Source organism: Seriola aureovittata, chromosome 12, assembly GCF_021018895.1.
Source record: "Seriola aureovittata isolate HTS-2021-v1 ecotype China chromosome 12, ASM2101889v1, whole genome shotgun sequence".
Classification (NCBI taxonomy): Eukaryota; Metazoa; Chordata; class Actinopteri; order Carangiformes; family Carangidae; genus Seriola; species Seriola aureovittata.
The window spans coordinates 3,167,066-3,192,227 of record NC_079375.1 but is presented as its reverse complement, the minus strand read 5'-3'; the positions used below and the strand labels follow the sequence as shown (position 1 = coordinate 3,192,227).

The window sequence follows — 25,162 nt, the reverse complement described above, 5'->3', positions numbered from 1 at the left end:
GCTTCCAGCTGATGAGCAGAATCAAGTTATAATAGGTGTTTTCCAAACTGTGAAACACCAGGAAGAAAATCTAACAGGTGAAAGAAGCTTTTCTTGGATCATTAGAACAAATTACAGCAAAGAAATAACAAATACGTTTGAGGTTTGGGGTTGAGGTTGAGTTTATTAGCCTATGTAACATTTAGCACATTGTTAGCCATGTGTTACTGTTACTATAGTATAGTAACATTAAGCTTATTGGGGACGCCGCTAACAATTCTTTTTCATTAAACATCAGAAGACAGTGATAAATACTCGGCACACTATCGTTCAGCACCAGGTGGTGTCATAACATGTTTTGTTTGAAAAACAGTCCTGAAAATTATTCAATTTATTATTTCAGACAAAGAAAAACTGCAAATTTAAAAAGCTAGAGCCATTAGATTGTTACTCTTTTCTTCTTAAAAATGAAACAATCATCAAAATAGTTTTCTGTCAGTTGACTAATCATTGCAGCACTGAAGCATATTTGCATGGAAAAACTGCCATGCTAGCATGCTATATTAGCATTAATTTCAAAGTACAGCTAATGCAGACAAGAACGCTGTCTTTGGTTTTAGAGGTATGCAGCTATGAATTGAAGTTCGGGTACAGAGATCCAGAACAACCAAACTTTAAAATCCTCCTAAATTTAGTGAAAGCACCATTTTTTTCCTAATCTTGAATTACAAGGTTTTCAAAACTGTATCCCACTCTGCTTCACAGTGAGAACTCTCACTTTTATTACATAGGTAAACATTTGGACTTGTCCACTGTTGTATTGCAACCTTTTACTAAAGAACAGGGTTTGATTTCATCTTCATCATGACTAGTTCTTTTCCGATACGTCAGACTTGATCAGCGGCTGCGGGCCTCATGCAGATGATGTCATCGAAAACTGATCGGGCTTTAGCAGGATGCTGACCCACCACACCAGCCCTTTAATGAGCTCAGCTACTCCATTTGTTTGTGGTCCTCCACTCTATCTTTGGCAGGCTCTCCACTTCCTTTTTGAATGCTAGGAGAGTGTTTGCGGCGCGATGGTTTCAGAGGTTTAGGGCGCTCTGCCCGTCCAGTACGCCACTGTTTGACAGAGTCGACAGGAAAAACGGAGAGGGGGAGGGGCTCTGCAGACAGGCCGACGGCGAGAAAGAGACTAATTGATCAGGACGACTGGGGGAGAGAACCAGGGCAAGTGGCGTAGAGGCATTAGCACTGTGGAAGTCATGGGAGGAGGTGATTCTTTTAAATAGCTCGACAATTCGACCGATACGAGTTTCAGAAGGCTGATACTGAGCATGCTGGACACAAGATGTTCATTTATTTCATTTGCTCACCCTCCATATTTATATTTTTGCCTTCAAATCTACTACAGCTTCAAGATATTTTTCAAATAAATTCAGTTAATGTTCAGTTAAAGACTAAATCTTCACATGGCTTAAGTGGTGGAAAGCAGCAGCTCCCTTAAAGCTCCTGTGAAGTTGCAGAAGGGAGGTTTTTAGCTTCAGCTGCTGGAAACTGGTTGGAGTGGAGCCATTTGAGTCATTAGAAGGGGGAGTCAATCAGGACGTGGTCAATGCTTAATTAATGCTTAAGTAATTTACTAAAGCTGTACACATCAGTTATAAGACAAACTGTTGGGTTGCCAGGTTGTGAAATATCTCTCCGGCTGGTGTCAATCCACACCAAACGACTGTTTGACCCCTGTGTTGATCTCCAGTTTTGGTGATGTAAGAAAATAGTGAAAAATACCTGTAATAATTTCCTGCTTCCCAGGGAAGTGTATTCATTTTGCTTTTGCTTTTATTGGACCAACAGTCCAAACTGTCAATTTACTATCATAAATGACAACACATCAAATACTCACATTTTGGAAGCTGGAATGAAGTTTGTCAGAAAAATGGATGGATTTATTGCCTGATTGTTGCAGCTATTTTTTGACGTACTCACATTTATAAGTAGGGACTTGTGATCTTATTAAAAAGTGAAAAACACAACTCATTTTTATCAATGACTTTAGAAACATTGCTTACAGAAGTCAGCAAAGGGATTTTTCACAACCCAAAGGTTCTTGTTAATGACACATAACCGATGTACTGTAGAGCATAAGTTCATTTTGTATGTTGTATATAAGAAGAGTAAAACTGAATTCCTGTAATAGAGGTTTTTTAAATATGTATTACGTGAATGGGTGCCATACTATCAGACAGCAGGTAAAATCCACAAGTAAATTCAGAGACAGTCCCAGCTCAGTCCCGCACCCCTCCTAAACAAAACCATGTTTTAGAAGCAGTTCACCCAGCCCTCCCTGCTCTCAGCACGATCCCATTCTCCTTCCGAGCCCTGGGGACCTGGTATTGATCGGTGCCTCGTAGGTAGTGATTGGACATGAGTGGATAATTTCCTTTGCTGCATTAGAGTCCATTACTGGCCCACTCCCCGGAAAGCGATAGACATCGCCCAAAAAAAAAAAAAAAAAAAAAACCAGAAGATTCTTCTTGGAAAAGCAGTCTCCTCCAACAAATGATTCACCAGCTCCTTGAACTTTATTATCAGGTCCATTTGGAGGTTGATAATGAAATATGGGGAAACAACAAAGCAGGTCATGGCAATATTTTTGACAATTTGAGTCCTTTTCAAAAGCCCAGAGCAGTGGACAGTTCTGAGGGTGTCACATTTGTTCAAGAGACTGAGAAAAACATTAGTCCAGTTGGAATTAAAATCTTTTTAATCAGTTGTTTTCATGTTTTAATCAGAGCACAACTAATTGAGTCTTGAATGTCTTTCTCAGTTCACCTCAGGAAGGTTCGGTATACTCTGCAAATCATTACTCATTCATGCAGTCTAGGGATTTTGACTGGCAACTTTCCTATCATAAGATACATGAATAGTATACTTCATGAATATTAAGTGGCAATGCTTTTGGATATTTGGTCTCTACAAATGAAGTGGGACAGGAGCTGTCGATTGCAGAAAAGTGGGGGAATTGTATATGTGAAATATGGCAAATACAGGAACCCAGGGGTACAAAGAACACAAAAAAAAATGCTTGGATTGGCAACTAATTAAATAATAATTAGCGTGGATGATTATTTGTGTTATCACTGACCCATTTAGGACCCCCCCCCCCTTTCTACTGTCATTTCATGCGTTATTGTAGATTTGGTTGTACCACCAGAAGTGGTTTTTCGAAGGGCTACGGATATTTGAAAGGTTTATTTTCTTCATGTGAAACATTTAAAATCACAGCACAGATGGAAGTGATGTCCCAGATTGTAACATGGTCTGCAGACTCAAGCTCAAATTATTTCTCTGTCTCTCCTTACCTATAATGAAAAGTTAATACAACAGCCCTGTTTCCTTTTAAAAACTCTACAGAGGTGGACGCTGCTCCAGTAAAGCTCATTAGACTAATATGTTGCAACTGCAACTTGAAGAATGTCTTACCTGATTGGGCTCTAGGAATAGCAGAATATTCAGCTATTGCTTTCCCTTCTACAGAATCTGTTATTTAGAAAGAGGAAGAAAAAGGTCTTTGAACCCTTTGGAATTACCTGGTTTTCTGGTCATGTGATGTAATCTTCATCCAAGTCACAAGTGTGGACAAACTTAAGCTAATATCACACAAACAATTCTAATTGTGTGTGTCTTTATTGAGCACAGCCACAGTGCTGGTGGAAAAAGTAAATGAACGCTTGGATTTAATAACTGGTTAATAACTTTGGCAGCAATAACCTCGACCCAGCTCTTCCAGTAGCTGCAGATCAGACCTGCTCAATGTTCAGGAGGAGTTTTGGACATTCATCCTCATAGAACTGCTCCAGCTCAGACATATGTCTGGTGTGAGCAGCTCTCTTTCACTCGTTCCATATCATTTCTACTTGATCAAGGTCTGGGCTCTGAAGGGCCATTACTTCAATGTTTTGGGTAATTTTCCGGCTGCATCACCCAGCTTCTTCTCAGCCTCAGCAGGTGGACAGCCACCCTGACATTATCCTGGAAGAAACCTTGATAAACTTGATGTCGAGCTGTCCAGACCCAGAGGCAGCAAAGCCTCAAATCATGATTCTTCCTCCGCCCTGCTTCACCTCTGGGATGATATTTTCATGTTGGTATGTAGTGCCCTCTAACTGTATGTTCTTCCCAAACAATTCAACCTTAGTCACATCAGTCCATCAAACATTTACCCACTGGTATTGTCAATATTCAAGCTGTTCTCTGACAAACTTGAGGTACAGTGGTGATTATTATTTTTATTTTTATTTTGTAGGGGCTTCCTCTGTAATAGCCTGCCATGGGCTCCATGCTCGATGATTTTGCAGAATGTCATTACGCAGGCAGGTTGAAGTATGGAGGAACCAGGAGGGAAAAGGAGGAGGTACGATATTAGGATTTTTTTATTTTTTTATTTTTTTAAATCTCAAAACCAAGTAAATTGTGAACCACTAGAAAATGCTTTTGAGTTTACTTTTCAATGTGTTGTTTGCTAATGAGTCTTGAGGTAATTTTGTCTTACTATTAAAGCTTGCTAGCTCGTTAAGACAGCAGATAACAGCAGTGCGGGACATTTAAATTTGAGAGCCTTAATGTATTATAGTTCGAACTGGCACCAGGTGCCTGAATTGAGTGTTTCTCTTTACAAAAAAAAGAAGATATTTCCAGCATAAATTGGTGCATAAAAGTTAACCAGAATGCATGAAATGAAGTGTTTGATGCTCAAAATTAGTAAGACTGGGCCATAGTGGAAAATGTTTATTGGTTGTGTTGATTTGCATTGGTTGTAACCAGTGTTTATCTCACTGGCTGAAATGATGAATTAAATAATATGTAAAAAATAACACATTTGATTGCAGCTTCTCAAATTTGAAGATTTGCTGTGTCACATAGTATCTATTTGTATCACTGTATATAGGGTAATTTGGGTGTTTGACCTTTCATTTGACAAAATAAGCCGATTTGTCATTTTGACTAAAAAGTAATTGGTCGTAAATTTATTGTGGAACCCCCTAAAGGACAGCTGTGAAACCCCACTTAGAAAACTACTGATTTAAGCCATCAGTGACAGGTAGACTTCATTGAGCTCAATATAGTACAGTTATTTAATTAATCCTCATTTTGTTGTGAATCTGTTTCAGAGACATTCTTTCTGTCTTGTTTTGCTCAAAAGCACTTCAGAAAGGCAAATGTTTAGTGGCTGTTTTGGCTTTTAAAAGATGGTCTTTGACCAGGGACCATACTGCTGTTATATAATTGCAAACCTCCATTATTAGTAGGTAGTAGGAGGAGATGGAGAAAAATCTAGCTTCTGCGAATGGCACTAAATGCTGTTATAGACATTTAAAAACCGTCTCAGAGATCCATGTGACCACTTCAGGGACACTTAAAACCCCTTGAAAGAAACTTTCCAGTAACGTCAGGCACCCCTGGGACCCCCTTTTTTACCCATATAACCTCTGAAGAAACTGTCTTACTCCACCAAAGACCCCATAAGTGGCAAGAAAACTTTAAATGAAACACTGTGACCCCTCCCAGGACCGCTGTGATCCCTCAACAAGACCAAGAACTCCCTAAAGAAACCCCGTGACCTAAACCAGGCGGGTTGACCGGACTGCACTGCTGCTGCTGCTGTGAATGTGATGCAGCTCATGTCTTTCGTCCAGGCGGCTGTGCAGAAGTAGTGCGTGCATGGGTCTGGAAAGTTATCTCCTTCATCATATTAATGGGGTAATAATGTGATTGATTGGTCATCTCCCTGGGGAAATTGTCTTTTGTGCTTCCTGAGAGGGCAAGACTCATCAGAGAACTTGCTGCTGACTTGAAGGATTCTTGCTCAAGAGCCCTTCAGCAGGGCGAATACTCGGCCACATCTGAGGGAGGGGGTTCACCCCGGCTCGTCCCGTTCAGAAGGTTCTTACCCTACCGCTGCTGTGTAGCCGACGGCTTCCTCGGTGGGGACTAAAGAGGCGGAGGCGGAGGGGGAGGAAGGGAAGAGGAAGAGGGAAAATCCGGCGCTTCAGGACGGTTGAGTCCCGTTGCGATGCATGGAGGCTGCTTGGAAATGCTCCCCGGGTCTCCGGAGCGCATGAGGCGGTTTCAGCCGACCGACGGGCCGCAGCACCGGGGGGATTCGGCTGCTGATCCGCAGCTCTGCCGAGCTGCCTCACTCTAGGTTCGGCTACAGGAGCACGGCTCGGTTCCGTATCCACGGAACGGAGGCATATTCTCCGATAGCACCGTGATCTGGGAGGCTAAAGGCTGCATCACATCCCTGCGTTGCAGTGGTGGTGGATACTCTGAAAGCTTGTCGGTGGCATCTATGCAATTTTATTTCGACTTTTCATTTTATTATGAGCACAGAGGAGGGAGAGGCGGGTCCAGCTTGTGCAGAGGCGAGGGGAGGCACTGCCATCACCCACCGCCACACCTGGGAGGAAGGCGAACCGCACGGCTCCCAAGGACGTCCGCATCCCGACGATGAGGACGAGACGGAGCAGGGAGAGGAGCAAGGAGAAGGAGAGGGCCGAAGCTGTAGGGATACATGTGGGGGAACCGCAGAGAAATTCAATGGAGAGAACAACGGGGGGAATTTTTCCAGTGAGGATGGGGCGGTCGGGGGCACATCGTGCAAGACGCAGGCGATGCATTCAAACTGCAGCAGCGAAACCTGCATCCCCACTCCCAGCTGCCGGATCTGCTTCCAAGGCGCAGAGCAGGTAAATGTACCAGTGACATGCAGGTGAAACCGTGAACAAGTCTGACATCAGTGTACCCAGGATTTTGTTGATAAATCCACTCTGTCCCTATTGTTATCAGAGTAAAAGTCTTGGTTTTGTGAATATTGACAGTTAAATTGGATGATAGTGAGGGAACAGCAGTCCTGGACCGTGATTGGCTGACAGCAGCAACACAGCTAATTAAAATTAGGTAAACCTGCTGAGTAGGGGCTTCACAGGTCACATTCTGAAACTGGCCTGATTGGACCGATTTCAATAGTTTTTTCTTCTATTGAGGAGAGCCAAACAGAACCAGCACCAGTAGAAACGAGAAGTCTTATATTTAACAACTTAAAATCAAAACTTCAATGTGTGGAAAAACACCATATTGAAAAAAAGTTACATTTCAAAAACACCTGAATTTGCTGCAGTGACTTCAGCACCACGGACAGCTCATAAATCAGCCGTTCCAAAAGTTAGCTTGTGAAACCTTCAGGGGTCCTTGAGTGGCCCTCAGAAGGCCCCCAGCCTAATGAGGAACATAATAATTTTACTGTTGCATAATACTAAATCCTATTATTGCTATCCAGTAAAACTGCTACAATGATAATCAGTTTGCAAAATCATGTCTGCCTTCAAACCGTCTATAAAAAATGTAATCGTTTATCAGCTGGCATTACACTTGTAGGACAGCTAACATGAAGTTCTCATGAACATGAACAATCCCAGAAAAAGCTAAAAGCAGCTGAGGCTAATAGTGCAATATCACAAAAGCTGAAACCACAACAAGCCAGAGGGAGTGTGACTTGTAACCACATCACTTCCTCCATTGTGGAAGCTGTGCTATACCAATTCATGTTATGTTTTTTTTGTTTTTTTTATAATTTGTAAAATAGATATGTCAGGTCTTAAAACAACATTTTTTAAGATTTATTTCCCTGACCTAATGCAGAATTGGATTTCTGACACTGTTTGGCATTAAATGATTCCTCACTTTGCTGATGACCCTGAAGCCATGTTAAGGGTCTCCAAACCTGTCTTTGAGAACCACTGACCTTGGGTTTACAACAATAACTTGTACCACAGTGAAAAATAGTTATCCATAAAAGAGGTGATTAAAATAACTTCAAAATCATGAAAAAATATGTTGCATAACTGCCCACTACCAAAATCTGTTTTCAGCACCATGGACAGGACTAATAATCAACATGTGCATTTCCACCTGTTTCATTAACTAGATTTACATTTAAAAGAATTCAGAGCAATTTATCTTGACACAAGTGACTGGTTTCACAAAGACAGATTCTGACCATTGTCTTTTAGTCTCTCAAACTGCCTTTAATTTGTTAATTAGTAAATAAAGACTGTTCAGCTCTAATTTTGCAAAAGAGCTTGGACCTTTTTAATCTAATCCAAGATTTCAACTGTCTAGTGACGTAGATATTTTCTGTTTTAGCAAACCACAAATTTAATACCGGCCTCCTTCTTCCTGCTTTTTTGCTTTTCAGTCAATTGTTAACAGGTGTCATGTGTCGGTTATTCATGAAACACAGCTATAAAGTCAGGGGGAGGTTGCAATAAAATAAACTGGGAGTACATTGGATAACTTTAAAGTTAAATAATGAATCACTATTTTTGTGCAAATATATCATCTTGCCTTTTGCTACCAGCAAAACTAAGACTGAGGGAAACTCTACAGACCTGTCCAACAGGTCTGTGTAGTACAAAGACCCTTAGCAGGGCTTCTTAATTTAGACAAACACATAGTAAGGAGGTTCAGGATCAGTGTAACTCAGGAATGATCATGTTAAAGAGCAGAAAAGTCTGCTGCACTGCTCTGGAAGGGTTCACACTTGAAATGATTTTGTACTGAGAGCAGGTTTTATGCTTTTCACAGCTGATATGAGACCACAGATCAGAGCAGCAGCAGGTTTTCTGCCCCCTGAACGAACATACACATTGATGCTGACATTCTGTTAAGCATCCAAATAACATTACTTAGTAAATTCTGTGAATTAGTTTCACTCCTTAGCTGTGCTTTTGTAAATTCATTGATTGTTAGCAGAGCAGCTTTATAATTAAAAGAGGCATGGACATCTCACTTTCTACAATATGGGGCCTTTAATGGGGCCTTTAGAAATACAGTTTGGTTCCAACCCAAATCAAGATTTAAAAATCTGTATTTTTTCCAATCCTGACACCACTGAACATGAGAAAAGGGACCCAGAAATAGACATAAAATTACCATTTAGATGGTGCATTTTATTTCTATACAGAGTCAAGTCAAGTTATTGTCTTAATAGACAATTAAGGTACAATCAGCTGTACAATCAATACACAATGAACCCAACAGCATCATATCAGAGGAAGATGACAATGCCTGAATCATAATCTATTTATAATAAATATCATCCCAAAGTGATGCATCAGTCTTACTGTCTGCACGTCTTCCTGGAGCTGGATGGACAGACGTGGACAAGCAGGGATAAATGGACACTTGTTTCTGAAACCTGACACTCTGTAGGCCTATTTGGTTCGTGACAGCTACGCTCGATGAGGGACGATTCATCCCTGCTGGAGCTTAAGGGAAAGAGAGGAGTCAGGGCAGTAAATGCCTAAGTGAATATCCTGTCTTCTGAACGTGGGCTATAGCCTATTAGCAGAGCTAATCTAATAGCTCTGCCTCCGGGTCCAGACTGATATTTGATTTTGATACAAGGCTGCAGGCTGGGCAAGCTCACCAGTTATCAGAAAAATTGCAAAGCAGAAATTGACACTTTAAATATTCACATCTGAGCAGATAGAGTGAGAATAAAATGTTATTTAAGACGACAAAAAGGCCAAATCAGCATCAGTACACTGCTCCTTCGAATTCCTTTCAAATATCTTTTCAACTTTGCCCTGTCCTTTTAGAAACCAGTGCTGTTTGATTCACAAAATTGGAACTTAACAGATCAATATTAACTATGATTAACAGCAGCTGCCAAAACAATCTCAACTCAATGGCCACTTACACACTTCTCTGCAGTTTTAAGTCATATTCACAGCAGGTGGAGTTTGCTCAGATAGATAGATACTTTATTTATCCCCTAGGGGAAATTTATGAAACAGCACTTTTAAGTGTTGCCAACATGGGTGTGGGCTCTTAAATATACTCACTCATTCGAATTTTTCAGAGCCTTTAACTGCACCTCACGGTCATCTTCATCTAGTATAGTTTGCAGTGAGTAAAAAAGCGAGTAAGTGGATCTTGATTGTAGATAGTTTTGTCAATTATTGCCTTTCTTTGACAGAACATTCATACTTACAGGCTTTTTATGGCTTTCAGCTGCATTGCAAAATCTATGTGTTGATTAAAAATTGTGAGATATGATTGAAAGCTCTGGAATACTTTGATCTGATTTGATAATGTTTTGTCAATTATTACAGTTCATTGACATAACAATCCAAACTCAATTTCAACTTACTAGCTTTTTTCATATATCACAGTGTTTGGCATTTACTTGCTTGGTCGGGAGCTATGAACTTCATTGTAAATTCCATTTGATGATGAAGACCCTGAGATATGATCAAAAGCTTCTGCCAATTATAATTGTTGTTGTTATAATAATAAGAACTTGCCATCTTTTTTCAGAAGTTAATTGACAAAACAATCTCAACTCAGTTCAAGGTGTACTTACTCCCTTCACAGTATGTCAAGGAATACCATGACCTACAGTTGAAAGCTTCTGAATATGCGAGTCAGAACACCTTGAGTTTGTTGATTATTGCAGCTCTTTGACACAATAATCTTAAACTCGAGATCCACTTGCTGACTTTTTGGGGAGCTTTTGACCACATACAAGCTTCATACACTGATGAATACCACAAGATGCTGTTGAAAGCATTGTAAAAAGAAAATGAGAGAGAGTTGAGATGATTATAATATCATGCTCATTATTGTATTTTTATTGGGGTGTCCTGGAAATGGAGTGGTAAAGGACATGTCATCACCCTCTCTGTCCCTGTGTTTCCTGTCTCTCTAGACTCTCATAAAGAAATAGATTCAGATATTCAGATATTAAAGTTTTATTTCCACCCTTCAGTTGAAACACTGTTGGCCGTCTTGTGGATTCTAGAAACCAATGGCCTTTTATAGTACCAAAATATGTGGGACACTTTCATCAAATGTCCCTTTAGAGAATTCAGAAACGTATTAAAATAGTCCTTGATGTTGGTTTTATCAATCACAACTTCAATGGGTAGCTGACCCATGTCAGTTCATTCAAGTGAAAGCCTCCGAGGTCCTTTTAAACCCACAAGGTTAATATGACATGATGAAAAATGAGCTCGCTGACCGCTGACCTTAATATACTATTAATATGCCACTCACAGCCCAGCCAGCAGGTCAAAGCTACAGTAATGGCTGCTCAAGGAATGCCTCAAGGAAGAAAAAAACCATCAGAACAAATATATACGGCTGTAATGATTAATGTCATGCTGCATCCTGCCGTTAATATCCGTGAGCGTTGTAGCTTTGAGAAATGATCATTGATCTGAGCGGTGCTGGCAAAGCCCTCTGGCGAACAAGTCGTGTATTTTCTTTGATGTATGACCTGCTGGGAGAAAAGGCCAAACTGAGGCCTGAAAACAAGGATTTTGAGATGATGGGAAAGTTGACACATAGACCTTGAAAATGGATGTAAGATTAATACCGCGGAGACGGTTCTAACATTGATCCAAACGCAGATGGTTCCTCTTTATTCCTGAAAAGATCCTGCGGTTTAATCTGTCACAGGGAGTGGACAAAAATATAGAGACACCACACAAGATATGAATATCAAGTGCCCAGTTACTTGTAGCCTTTTGCTTCAGAGTAGCTTTGTTTTTTCTTGTGCTGCAGGTTTCCATACTAGATTGTTAAGTATTTGCAGAAGGATAACACGGGGCCATCTTCTTTACAGCTGTTCAATTGACGAAGCAGGCAGAAATCTGCTTCTTGAAGCCAGGATTTCTGATTGTTGAAGCCAGGACATAGTTAGAATTCCTCCTGCTGTTCATGAGAACACTCTTGATTTCCTCAACATTGTGTGCAGCTGTAGTGTCCTAAGGCTGGCTCATTTTTCTTACAAGAGTCACTAGCCTTGCAATTTGTCGGTTCCAGATTTTAAAAGACAATACCAGTGTTTTTGCAAAGTTAAACCTTTTTACCACCAGTTACTTTATATGATTTCCAACCATTGCCAGGCTCATTAGATTCCTTTCATTTGCATAAGATATCAATCAATTTGCATGATGACCTCATGACCTCTTTAGTTTTCAGGTTCAAGTTAAATTTGTGACAGACGTATTGTTGGCTAAACAACAAAACACAAAGATTCAGGTTCATTCTAATGATGACGTAACTCAAGTAGTATAGTTACAAGCCTCTGACAATTGTTTTTCACACTGAATCACTGCGTTGTTCAGTTTTATATTGGAAACAGATCCTGCCCTTAAAATAGTGTTCTGATCAGTCCAGGGTGCTACCTCTTACCTAATGTAACTTGATTGGGTTTTAGCCCCCACGACTTTGCATGTAAGTGGATATAGATGATGGATGGACACCCTTTTTTGTGTTTTGTAATATTAGAAGTGCTACAGTAAAATGTTGAAGAACCCTTGATAAACTAAAACATTACAAACTACTTTGGCAGATGTTTGAGTAGAGTAAATGGACTACAACATAAAACTTCTTATACTTTTTCTTTGTATGTGACTTTGTGTTGGTGATCAGCAGGAATAACAACAACATCAAGGCTAAAACAAAACACAATAAAACTGCATTATCATTGGCTGTTCCCACTTGAAAATGTGTTTTAAGCCTCCTCAGGTGTGATGTGTTGGGATGGTTTGGTTGGTCTTCCATCCTGCAGGCTACAGGCTGTAGAGTGAGTTTAGGAAGGTATAGATCTCAGCTGCTGGCCAAGGAATCATAAAACTGTATTATGAGGTATTTATTATCTTCATCTGACAATACGACAATAGAATTACCGATGCTTATGTATTTTATTATTATTGTTTATCCCATTCCAGTGTTTTTTCTCACTTTTGTGACCCAAGTTTTAATTTGCTTTCATCAAATCAATGCCACCTCCATTCATACATACATACCTTTGTTCTCTCTCTGGTCTCCAGGGTGACTTGTTGAACCCATGTCGGTGTGACGGCTCAGTGCGTTACACCCACCAGCACTGCCTGCTGAAGTGGATCAGTGAGAGGGGCTGCTGGACCTGTGAGCTCTGCTGCTATCGCTTCCACGTCATCGCCATCAACATGAAGAGACCGTGGCAGGTAAAACACATGGCTGCTTTGACCTAAAAACCATCAGCTGATTTCCCAGCCTGGTTCCTCTGTTTAAAACGACCCCGAGTGACCCCGTCGAACTGTTTGGTGGCGATGGCGGTGAGAACCAGCACACTGACCCCATACTTCAAGATACTGTGGAAATGCACCTTTCTTTATCAGGAAAATAGTGCAATGACATCAGTATCTTTATAAGATATTCATCATAAAAAAAGTATTAAATCCCATATTTTATAGTTTTCGTGTGTGTGTGCACGTGTGTGTGTGTGTGTGTGTGTGCGTGCCTGTGTGTGTAAAGTAGTTTTACATCTCTTCTCTCTGGAGCTCTCGTAACAAAAGGTCAGTGAGCCAGTCAGAAGATAGGACGCTCTGAGCCTCTCTTCTGATTGGCTGACTGTTTTCCGAGTGATCCAGTAAAAATAAAGCAAATTTCAGGTGAACATTCAGAGAAACCAAATCCTGCAAGGTTGGATGGTGGGTCCAGGTGGGCGGGGCTTGGGGTGTGGCCGAGAGCAGTGACTGCTTTGTTGTGACATCACAAAGTTCCAGAAGTCCTGACGGCTGTTTTAAGGCTCAGTTTCTGAATACAGGCTGTGTGCATTTCTCTGTGGACTGAGGCTTTGATTGATACTTTCAAGTTTTAATATAGAACCTAGACTGATCTATAATCAAACAACACATGGACATCTACCTTTATACTGTATGGGACGTTTTAAATGAAAGACATGAAGAGTGAGTCTATAGTATAGCCTCACTCTTCATGTCTTGTATGTATAGCCGCTATATATATATATATATATATATATATAAAGTAAGGAAATATTAAAACAAAAATACTAAGATGCTAGATAGTAAGGATGTTAGTAGTATTTTCTTTAACATTAATTGGATTATTTACTGTTTATTGTTTCCTAAAGCCACTACTTAGTGGATTACTCTAACTGGCAAATAACAAATAGTCCTCCAAACTAAATGACAAAACAGGTCGTTTCCTCACCCACCAAAACGTGTTTGTCTCGTTAGGACAGGGTTGTAAATGGAGGTTCTCCATTCTGTCAAAAAAATAGAAGAAAAAAAAAAGAATCTGTTGTTTTTACAGATTATCTGTTGGGAATCTGGCATAACTTCACCTACTTGAAAGATGCATGGAAAGTAGAGGGGGTCTTTTTAAAAATGATGTCTCGAGATCATCAGAGTCATCTTGATGAGGGGCCACTTGAGGACTCTGAGTCCCAGAGGCCTGTTTGATGATTGCGAATCAGATTATCAGGTGGCATCTTGGTGAATAGGATTTGTCTTTTTCTGCACTGTTTGTCTGGAAACACTTGAAGATGCTGTGAAAAGACAACAGCCATTTTTGGAGATATTAGAACAGCCCTGCTGAGTAGCAATGCTCATGCTAGAAATACTATCATCATGATGTCTAACTGAGTATTTTTCATGTAGGTGAGGCAAATTGACTCAGTGTGCGTGGTCAGATATGTAGTTTAAGTGATGTGACACCAAACTGCAGCCATTATATTTCACCTGGCTTTTTTTTTACTGCTTTTTACAGCTATAAACCTTTGAGGTTCCAGTGTTTTCCCACCGAGCTTTGCATCATTCTGGAGGCATTAACAAGAGATTGTTTCTAAAATCTTTGATGTATTGACTCCCCTGGTGAGAAGTGATGCTCAGAAATATTCACAGCTTTTCTCAACCACACAGAACTGAAGTGGTAAAAGCAGTTTCCGGGCAAACTGACAAGAAATAAACCCACCTGCATCTGTCAGAGCCATCCCTGCAAAATGGTTCACTCCAACTCAGCTTCAAAACCCACATATTGAAGTGCTTCCGTTCTGTAATTGTCGATTTATCTTCTTCTCCTTGGTCCTGTGAATGATAATTGTTTTTTTTTTATGAATGACTCATTGCTTTAAAATGTAGAAGTAAATGGGCAAATCTGCCACAAATGCCAACTCTGACCTTTATAAATGTGATTCAAATCTTTACACAAGCAGAGCTGTTATCACTAAAGTCTCCAACTGCTATGAGGAAGCAGAATTATAGCTAAAACTGAGTTGGAGAAAAATAATCCTGTGCATTAGTGAAAAGCAAAACAATAAAAAAGCCTTAGTCATCCCAGAATCTGTACACACAAATAATCTCAAATTAAACAGTTAATAACTTCTGCCTCTAGGGGTCTCTCAATCAAAACAATAACAAAAGATGGCGTTGGGTGACATTGTGAAGTAGCGTGGGATCATGGGAGTTGTTGTGTTCACCACCATTGCCGTCAGCTTCTCCTGGTTTGGATTCCGTCAGTGTCAGTGGTTCAGGAGGTTTTTACCAGCAGCTGAATTATCCTCAGAGGTGTTCTCCTCTCCATAAAAACAGACCAGCAGATTATAACCAGTAGAAACACTGAATAAAATAGTTTCCCATTAAAAATCAGTGATTGACCAATGCTCTTTGGCGGACACAGGACAGGACGTCTCCAGCAGCTGGGAGCTGAGCTGTCCAACATTTCCTCAGCTTGTTCCTCTGGTAATTTCAGATCCAGACGCCCAATGATTAAAATCTTTCATCTGGTTCAAATATAGAGTTGAAAACCACAAAGGTGTAAAAAGTAAATCTTTAGTTTGAGAATTGATGAAAACATTTGGGATAATGTAAGAACACAACTCAACAACATATAGAACATAGGCCTAGATGTTTTTGGACATTTCAATGTTGAAAAGTTATAGATTAGAACTTTGACAGGCAGAGTTCAATGAAATACCCAGTCAGGAAGCACTGTAGGAACATTATTGACTTAGGATTTTTGAATATCTTCCTCTGCTGTTTTGATTTTCTTGTGCATCTTCTATCTTTGTGCGAATGGAACACAAAATCCTTTCCAAAGGGTTCTGCTCAACTAAACTGAAAAAGCTCATGTGGATCTAGAATAATGTAGTAAAGTGTTCATTCTGAAGAAGGCAGAGAAATAATGATGGCTCCGTTTGATAGCTCGAGGCCGGAGAAGCGTCGACTGTGTGTTTGCCCCTTCAGGTCTCTGCTGTCAGCTTGGAGCGTCCGGATTCCTTCAGTCCTCCAAGATGAACAGACAGAGGCTTAAAAATATCTGCGTTCTGGATTGTCGTTTCTTTCACAGCAGAACATTCGGGGCCTTTTCAGATCTGTTTGTTCCAGATGGGACTTGAGTCCTTGGCAGACTGAACAAACACACAGCTGAGGCTCAGCAGAGCTCTACTTTCTGTCCACACAGTCTGCCTCAAGTCTTTTTCTCTGAAACGAGCCATCAACAATTTCCTGTTTCCAAGTTATTTTATCAAGTTTATTCTCCACTTTCTGTTTTCTTCTTCTCTTCTCTCTTATTCCTATTTTCTCTTATTGTTTTGTCGCTGACACACACATTCCCTCCTCCCACAGTTTTACCTTCCTCTTTTACATTCTCCGTGGCCTCTTTCCGCTTCTTCTTGGCCACCTCTGTCTCCTGTTTGGAGATTTTGTCGAGCCTGTAGCAGGTTTTCTGTCCCGTTGTGGTTGATATGGTTTTCCAGCCAAGTGAGGGTCCTGCCAGTGAGACTGGTGTCTGCCTATAGGACAGTAGGTAGGAGAGGCTTTTACCTGCATATGTACATACATATGTTAATTTTTCTGACACCTTTAACCTGCAATAGCTGTAGCTAATAGCTTTTTTTGACAACTTGAAAGCAGTGGAAACTAGCTGTAAATGCTAAAAAAAAAAAGGTAGCTGCTAACTGATTTTATCTGCTTATATCTGCAGTTCAGTGTGCATTTAATTTATAGACCATCTTCAGCTGCCTGCTGCTAATGCGGAAAACACGTGAACCTAAACTGTAAAGTTGTGGGCAGAAAAACAAAAACAATGACCTGAGGCGAACTGAGTCTGGTAATGATTGTCTGTGGGTTAATCACTATGTGTGACCCTTGTTGCACTACACAATGCTGCTTAAATGAAGCTCTATCATGCAGTCTCAGCTGCTCTCTCACCACATAAACATACAGCACGACTAGCCGGTATTTTGAGGGAACATTCTGAAACATTCATTACAGCTACATTAGCAAAGGCTTTTCTATTGTATACACATGTTTGCCCCCCACCTACTGCCAACTGTTAAGCTCAGGGGTGGAAAAATTAATATATTTTTGGTAATGAAAAATGCTCTTTCTGTATTTTTACATTATGTATATTATGTATTTCTAAGTTTATGTATTTATTTATTACTGTGTTGATGCAGTCATTCAATTTAGTTATTTCTACATTTATTTCATGCATTTGTATTGTTAATATTTGTTTATGAAATGATTTATGTATTTCCATGTATTTATTTATTTATTACCTTTTTGCTGCATTTATTAAATGTATTATATTTATATTTATTTATTGCTACTTTTATTTATTTATGCAATTTTATTATTTCTGTATTTCTAAATTTCTGTATTTATTAGTGGTGGTATATCCTATCACAGTGTAGCACAGCAGTTCATGATGCCACGCATTTTGACACCACTGGTGTTTGGGTTTAGTTAGAAATAATAAGGTGGTGTATGTTAATCTCACCCTGAATACTTGGGTATATGTGACATAAAGACTAAAAGTCAATGTTAAGCTTTGGGAAGAGATAGTTGCCTAAACCTAAACCTAGCTAAACCATAACGGTGGCAGATCAGAAAATGCTCACCTGATCTGGTTTAGTCACAGGGGTTGATTTAAAAGGCATGAATAATGGACCTATATATATATGTATGTATGTGTGTTTTTGTATATATGTGTATATATACAGTGAAGGAAATTATTATTTGATCCCCTGCTGATTTTGTAAGTTTACCCCCTTACAAAGACATGAACAGTCCATATTTTTTATGGTAGGTTTATTTTAACAGAGAGAGACAGAATATCAACGAAAAATCCAGAAAAAAAACATTAAATAAAGGTTATAAATTAATTTGTATTTGATTGAATGAAATAAGTATTTGATCCTCAAGCAAAACGTGACTTAGTACTTGGTGGAGAAACCCTTGTTGGCAAGCACAGAGGTCAGACGTTTCGTGTAGTTGGTCACCAGGTTTGCGCACATCTCAGGACGGATTTTGGTCCACTCCTCTTTACAGATTCTCTCCAAATCCTGAAGGTTTCGAGGCTGTCGCTTAGCAACTCCAAGTTTCAGCTCCCTCCACAGATTTTCTATGGGATTAAGGTCCGGAGACTGGCTAGGCCACTCCAGGATCTTAATGTGCTTCTTCTTGAGTCACTCCTTTGTTGCTTTGGCCGTATGTTTTGGGTCATTGTCATGCTGGAAGACCCATCCACGACCCATCTTCAGTGTTCTGGCTGAGGCCAGGAGGTTCTCATCCAAGATTCCACAGTACACGGCCCCGTTCACCGGCCCTTCAATGCGGTGAAGTCTTCCTGTACCCTTAGCAGAGAAACAGCCCAAAAGCAGAATGTTTCCACCTCCATGTTTGACAGTGGGGATGGTGTTCTTGTGGTCATATCCAGCATTTTTCTGCCTCCAAACATGGCGAGTCGAGTTGATGCCAAATAGTTCAATTTTGGTCTCATCTGACCACATTACATTCTCACAAGCCTTCTCTGAATCATTCAGTTGTTCATTGGCAAACTTCAGACAGGCCTGTATATGTGCCTTCTTGAGCAGGGGGACCTTGAGGGCAATGCAGGATCTCAATCCATCCACCAAAGTGTGCTACCAATGGTTTTCTTGGTGACTGTGGTTCCAGTTCCCTTGAGATGAACAAGGGAACAAGCTCCTCCTGTGTAATTCTGGCTGATCCCTCACCTTTCTCAGAATCATCCTTACCCCATGAGGTGAGATCTTGCATGGATTTCCAGAGCGAGGGTGATTGACTGTTATCTTGTATTTCTTCCATTTTTGAATTATCGCGCCAACAGTGGTCTCTTTCTCATCAAGATTCTTGCTGATGCTCTTGTAGCCCATTCCAGCCTTGTGCAGGTCTACAGGTCCCTGACGTCCTTTGACAGCTCTTTGGTCTTAACCATGGTGGTGGAGAGGTTTGAATGGAAGAGATTGATTCTGTGACAGGTGTCTTTTATACACATAACGAGTTGAGATTAGGAATACTTTCCTAAAGGGACAGGACTAATTTGACTGCCTCATGGGCATATAACCGGTCTGTCGGGGTCAGAATACTTGCTGGTTGGTAGGGGATCAAATACTTATTTCACTCAATCAAATACAAATTAATTTATAACCTTTATTTAATGTTTTTTTCTGGATTTTTTTGTTGATATTCTGTCTCTCTCTGTTACAATAAACCTACCATAAAATTATGGACTGTTCATGTCTTTGTAAGGGGGTAAACTTACAAAATCAGCAGGGGATCAAATAATCATTTCCTCCACTGTATACACACACATATACACATACTGTATATATTGTCTTCAGTTCAGACCATTTCATGTATTGTCTCTCCTCTCTGTCTGCAGTGGCAGTCCATCACCATCACCCTGGTGGAGAAGGTGCAGATCATTGCTGTGTTCCTGGGCTCATTGTTTTTGGTGGCCAGCATCTCCTGGCTGCTGTGGTCGGCTCTCAGCCCGCAGGCCGTCTGGCAGCGCCGCGACATCCTCTTTCAGATCTGCTACGGCATGTATGGCTTCATGGACCTGGTCTGCGTAGGTGAGGAATGAGGGAATGATCGATGCAGCTGTCACCAGCAGAAAGCAAAATACACCACACATCTGTCCTCTGAGGTCAATTATATGTACATGAAGGATTTATTTATGAGTGAGTTATGCTGTGAGCTACCACTTGTGCCCTGTTTTTTTAGCCTTTAGTCACATTTTGGCAAAATAGCGACATTAAACTATATGTACAGAGTATGCCGAATTAACTATTAGCAGGTCCTGTTTGCAGTGTACCTATGCATGTACAGGCAACTATCACTGGATTACTTTGATGCTGAAGAAAACTTAAAAACACGACATTCCTCAGGCAGTTTCTGGAGTTTTATGAGATGTTTTTCTCTTTTTTTTCTGTAGTTTCTCAGCAGATTTGATAAAGATAATGACATCCTCAGAAAAAGAAAGTCGCACTGAATCTTGTGTGTGTGTGTTCAGATTTGACTGTGCTGATTGTTAAACCAGAAAAAATAATTTCACAGGCAACTTACCAAACACTAGAAACCGGGTTTCAACAAAGGTTTCACAAATCTTGAAAGGTTTAAAAGGGTTGTTTTGCTCTTAATACACTATGACCAGGGGACCAGCTGTTGTTGGGGTCTCACCTTAACCTGCGAATCAGGAGGCGAGTTGAGCCTGCAAAGTCAGTTTAGAGTCTGGGCAAGGGCTCTGCATAAATAGATAAACAAGGTAACCAAAACAGCTGGACCAAGTATGGTCAATGTGTAAAATTGAGGATGTAGTTGAGTTGAGTAAACACAGAGAGAGGGCAGAACTAGTGACTGATGAAAAGTAACTAAGGTTTGTCCAAAAAGTTGCTAAATCTGTTGCTAGGTGCTTTTTTGAAAAAAAAAGTTGCTAGAGTGATCTGAAAATGAAAACTGATGTGGATCTGCAGTAAATGTCTCCTGATGACATATAGATAATGTTCGCGCCAAATATTGGGTGTATATTGGTGTATATTTGGTGTATTTTTTATGTATATTTCCATGGATGTTTATTCCATAGATGTTTATTTTCTGCTGTGGTGAGTGAATTTCCCAGTTGTGGGATTAATAAAGTTAATCTAAATCATCTTGAAAGAGCAACCACCAATGGGAAGTCCAACACTTAGCTAGCCAATGGTGTCTTTTCATCACAAGCTCAACTCACTCACTCACTCACTCACTCACTCACTCACTCACTCACTCACTCACTCACTCACTCATTCACTCCATTTTTGTCGTTGTAACAGGCTTGATTGTCCATGAGGGGGCAGCAGTGTACAATGTCTTCATGCGGTGGCGGGCCGTAAACCTCCACTGGGACGTTCAGAGCTATGACAAGGCCAAGGACATGGAGGAGACGAGCACCGGTCACTCCTCGTTGGCCCCCAGGACGCTTTGGTTGCCCCTGGTCACCTTTGGGCCCAGTGGCCCCTTACAGTCCACCCACCTGGGACCGCAGCCATGGACTTGCCTCTGTTTGGCCCCCTTCTGTCCCAGGCTAGTGGCCCGAAACAACCTCAGTCAGGACAGTGAGTCAGGAGAGGTTGTTATTCGTGTAACATCGGTCTAACACCAGGCGGTATTTATGCAGGAATAAGACATCTGATGGTTTGTGCTTGGTGGTAACAACCTGAGTTTTGCTGGGATTACACACAATCTGTTGTTTCTTTTCTTTTTCTTTTTTTTTTTTTGCAGATTTTCCTTTTTCTACATGATTTCTGCTCTGAGGCAGGTCCTCAAAACATTCTCAACAGTTTAATTAACTCACATGTGGTGTTGTTGCCCTTATGTTTGATTGCTGAACAGACAGACATCAACCACACTCCTTCTTTTTCCAGAATATTGTGCAGCATTCATGTCATGTGGGATGGAAGGTAGTGATGGGAAACATGGTCAGATTTACAAGAATTGTAAATTCTGGTAACACTTTGCCACAGTGCCATAATTTCCTGCAGTTTCATTGAAAGTAACTGATATGTCAGATTTACAAGAATTGTAAATCTGATAATCACATTTCATGACGGTTTGGGATCGCAGAGTTGGCTGTGTGATAGTTAATAAATACTGTGCATGGCCAATATAGCACTACATCCCTTAAATTTGATTTTAACAACCTTGAAAAATGAACTTTCGGCATCTGCGCTTGTTTGCTTTTTTAGGCACTTCTGCATTATTTTGCGACAGGTAGAATTTGTGGGAAATCATGACTGGAATGTCGACATGAACGAGCCGGCGGTTACAGAAGTTACCACATGACATGAATGCAGCATTAAGGCTGATGTGTACTGAGACAAAATATCTTTAAAATATCTTTGGATATAACACTTTGCCACAGTGCCACAATTTCCTGCAGTTTCATTGAAAGGAACTGATATGTAACTGCACACTTCAAATCTCCAATAATTCATTAATAATGAATGAAACTTTACCTAGGTTTCCTTCCTTGAAATGGATCAGTTACGAAGAGATTTTTCTTGAAATGAACAGCCTATGCATAAATTCAACACTATCAGATACCTGCCTCAGAACTTAGTTTCTATTTTCCTTGTATTTGTTACCAAATAATTAGAAGCACTGAAGCAGCAAGACTAAATGTCGCATCCAAATGAAGATGTAATGCTCATCACACATCAGCACACACTTCCTGGGTAACTGTAAAAGGGAGAAAACTTCTATTCTTGGACACTTGCCACCAGTGGTGCAAAAAACTTTTATCTGTCTAACCAAGACTTTAGAGGTGTGTTGAGACAGCATAAAGATAAGCTCCAAGCATTGTAAATTCAATTGAAAACTTTTCCATGTTAGTTTAAAGCTCGATATTTTCCTCTTCTCCTGTGTTTTTCTTGAAGTGTTGATCCATAAGATATATTTTGGTTTTAAGAACCAAAAACCATCTCAATGTAGTTTTACATCTCCTCTCTCAGGCTTCTCTCTGAAGCTCTGAGCCTCTTTTCTGATTGGCTGACTGTTTTCTGAGTGATATAATAAAAATATAGCAGATTTCAGGTAAACACTCAGAGAAACTAAATACTGCAAGTTTGGATGGTGGGCCCAGGGGGGTAGGACTTGGGGCTTGGCTGAGAGTGGTGACTGCTTTGTTGTGACATCACAAAGTTCCAGAAGTCCTGACGGCTGGTTTTAAGGCTCAGTTTCTGAATACAGGCTGTGTGCATTTCTCTGTGGACTGAGCGCTTTGATACTTTCACAGTATTAATATAGAACCTAGACCTGCTTTATGATCAAACAACACATGGACATCTACCTTTATAATATATGGACCTTTAAAAAATTTCTACTTAGAGTGACAATCTGAGCTTGTCCCAAAGCTGCAGGAGTCTGCCCTGAGTGAAATGGAGGGAAAATAAGTGAAACAATTGGAGCTTCTGCTAATTTCTGAAATGTCACACATAGACACTCAGTCATTTGGAAAAACAATCGACCAATCAGAGCTTTGTAGGCAGGATACAAGATTATAAAATAATACAACAAAAATATTACAAGTTACATTCAGCAGGTTATCGTCAGTAGACTTATAGAGATAACTCTTAAATTTCTTTGGTTTATACAAACAAGTTACTGTAAACTGTTCCTAGCAGCTGCTACCACAGTTTTTGTGCACAGGGAAAATGACATGGGTGTATGCTGATTGGTTACAGTAAACCACAACAAAGAGACCCAGCATACTGTCTCTGTCCCAAGGCTGGATTTAGTTATTAGTGTAGCTACGAATGAGATTCTGAATGATGGTTTCCTTGCTTGAACAGAACCAGGAAGGTGCTGTTTCATTTATGCTCCCTATATCTTGGAGTTTCAAACTGGATATTTTTCAAAACTGCTGAACCACATATAGAGAGAGAGAGAGTGTTATGCCTTTATCGCTGTGTTTCTGTTGGGTCAATTCTGCTTTGTTTTGTACAAAGGATTCTTAGCGTTTAAAGGAACTGTGGCACAAAACACATAAAATGAATAAATGATAAACCTTCATACTTCATGCTATTTTACTTTCACAGAACACGTATCTCCCAGGAAGCAACTGAGGAATGAGGATACATGATTCAGCAGTTTAGACTGATTGCAAATGAGCACAAAAAAAAATGATGTCAGAAAGCTTTAGAGATTTTCCACACAAAGATGCAGGCAGCAAGTATAGGACATTTTTGAATGTCAGTTAAACTTTGTATCTTAGTGGCTGTATATGCTGTCATATCAACATCTGTTCAAAGGGTTTGCTGGCTGCCAAGAAGGAATGATCCTCAGATGATTTGTGCCGGTATGAATACAACTGTTGAAAATAGTGTTTTTGATCTGTCTGTATGCCGTTCTGTTGAGCTTCCAGGAGCCCTGTGGTGTTTGGGTTGTGGACGGGCTTCGGGGTGGTGGTTGGGTTTCGGGCTCTGTTCTCAACTTAGGTCATTTGGGGTCGTTTGATTTTTTTGGTGCCTTAGGAGGCTGGTGACGACGTTGCAATGTGCAGCACAAAAATAACTTGAATGTGACTTTTGCTGTTGGCTGTATTTCTATTTCTTTTGAATGTAACATGGATGTAATGTATAAAGAATATTTATATATGCAGAGACTAGTGTGGGTTATTTGCCTGATGTCAGTTTGACTTTAAAAGGTTCTGTAAATGATCATGACTACTACTAGATGTCAGACTAGATCACCAGCATCTCAGACCAAGGCAAATGCTTCGTTGGCCACACCTCCAGCCTCCGTTCGGCCGCAACCTCCCCTCACTTCCATTCAAATTCTCAGTCAGTTGGGTGTTATGGAGCACAATGAAGATGACCATTTAAGACACAAAAAGAAGCACAACTGAATAGAATTACCATGAACACATGAGACAACAAAAAAAAACAAATTAACCACAACCATTAGCCCACGTTAGCATTGCCATGATATGCTCCATGGCAATGCTGACTCTTAGCCAGCTAGTAATGGGAACATTTGCCAAACAAATTCATTATATGGGTAACAGCAAGCTACCTAACGTTATCATGGCTACTGTAGCCGGTCACTAATGTCTATAGTCATCAAGTTACTTTTGCATTGAGGAGAGGAAAAGCCAGTTCTGAGTCAAGCTGGACCCTTTAGCGGCTCATAGGGCTCTCCATCTCGGTAAAGCAGACCAGTATTCACGGTCGCACTGGGAGGGAGATTCAGCCTTGGACTTATCCGTTGGGACAGATCGCATGAATGACACTGATGGAGCTGATAAAGACACTGAGCAGGTAAAAACTTTAAAAAATGTTTTGATGTTTTGACAGTCCACCAGCCAATAGGGATTTGGACCAGTTGCTTTGTGTGCTGCTATATTACTGTATATTATTATTTTATATTATATTATTATTATTATTAAAATCTCTTTTACAGAACCTTTAAGTGCATTTGGCTTTAAGGCTGTGCTGCCAGGAAGCTACCTGCTGTGTGATGGCGGCAAGTGGCACCTTTCT

The 25,162-nt window shown here is 40.4% G+C and overlaps 1 protein-coding gene across 1 annotated transcript; it reads left to right on the top strand.

The window, feature by feature from the left end:
* Positions 1-62: 62 nt before the first annotated feature.
* On the top strand, positions 63-24,283 carry marchf11 (membrane-associated ring finger (C3HC4) 11). The gene is made up of 4 exons (XM_056391025.1): positions 63-6,731; positions 12,888-13,043; positions 19,528-19,720; positions 20,957-24,283. The coding sequence occupies exons 1-4, from the start codon at positions 6,366-6,368 to the stop codon at positions 21,277-21,279; spliced, it is 1,038 nt and encodes a 345-aa protein (XP_056247000.1). The 5' UTR covers positions 63-6,365; the 3' UTR covers positions 21,280-24,283.
* The last annotated feature ends 879 nt before the right edge of the window (positions 24,284-25,162 follow it).

What these genes read in the sequence shown, in the direction of transcription:
- marchf11 (XM_056391025.1), top strand. Translation starts at nt 6,366, where the DNA reads ATGAGCACAGAGGAGGGAGAGGCGGGTCCAGCTTGTGCAGAGGCGAGG. An exon ending in GCTTCCAAGGCGCAGAGCAG is followed by an intron (nt 6,732 to 12,887) that starts GTAAATGTACCA and finishes TCTGGTCTCCAG; the next exon opens with GGTGACTTGTTGAACCCATG. An exon ending in ACATGAAGAGACCGTGGCAG is followed by an intron (nt 13,044 to 19,527) that starts GTAAAACACATG and finishes CTCTGTCTGCAG; the next exon opens with TGGCAGTCCATCACCATCAC.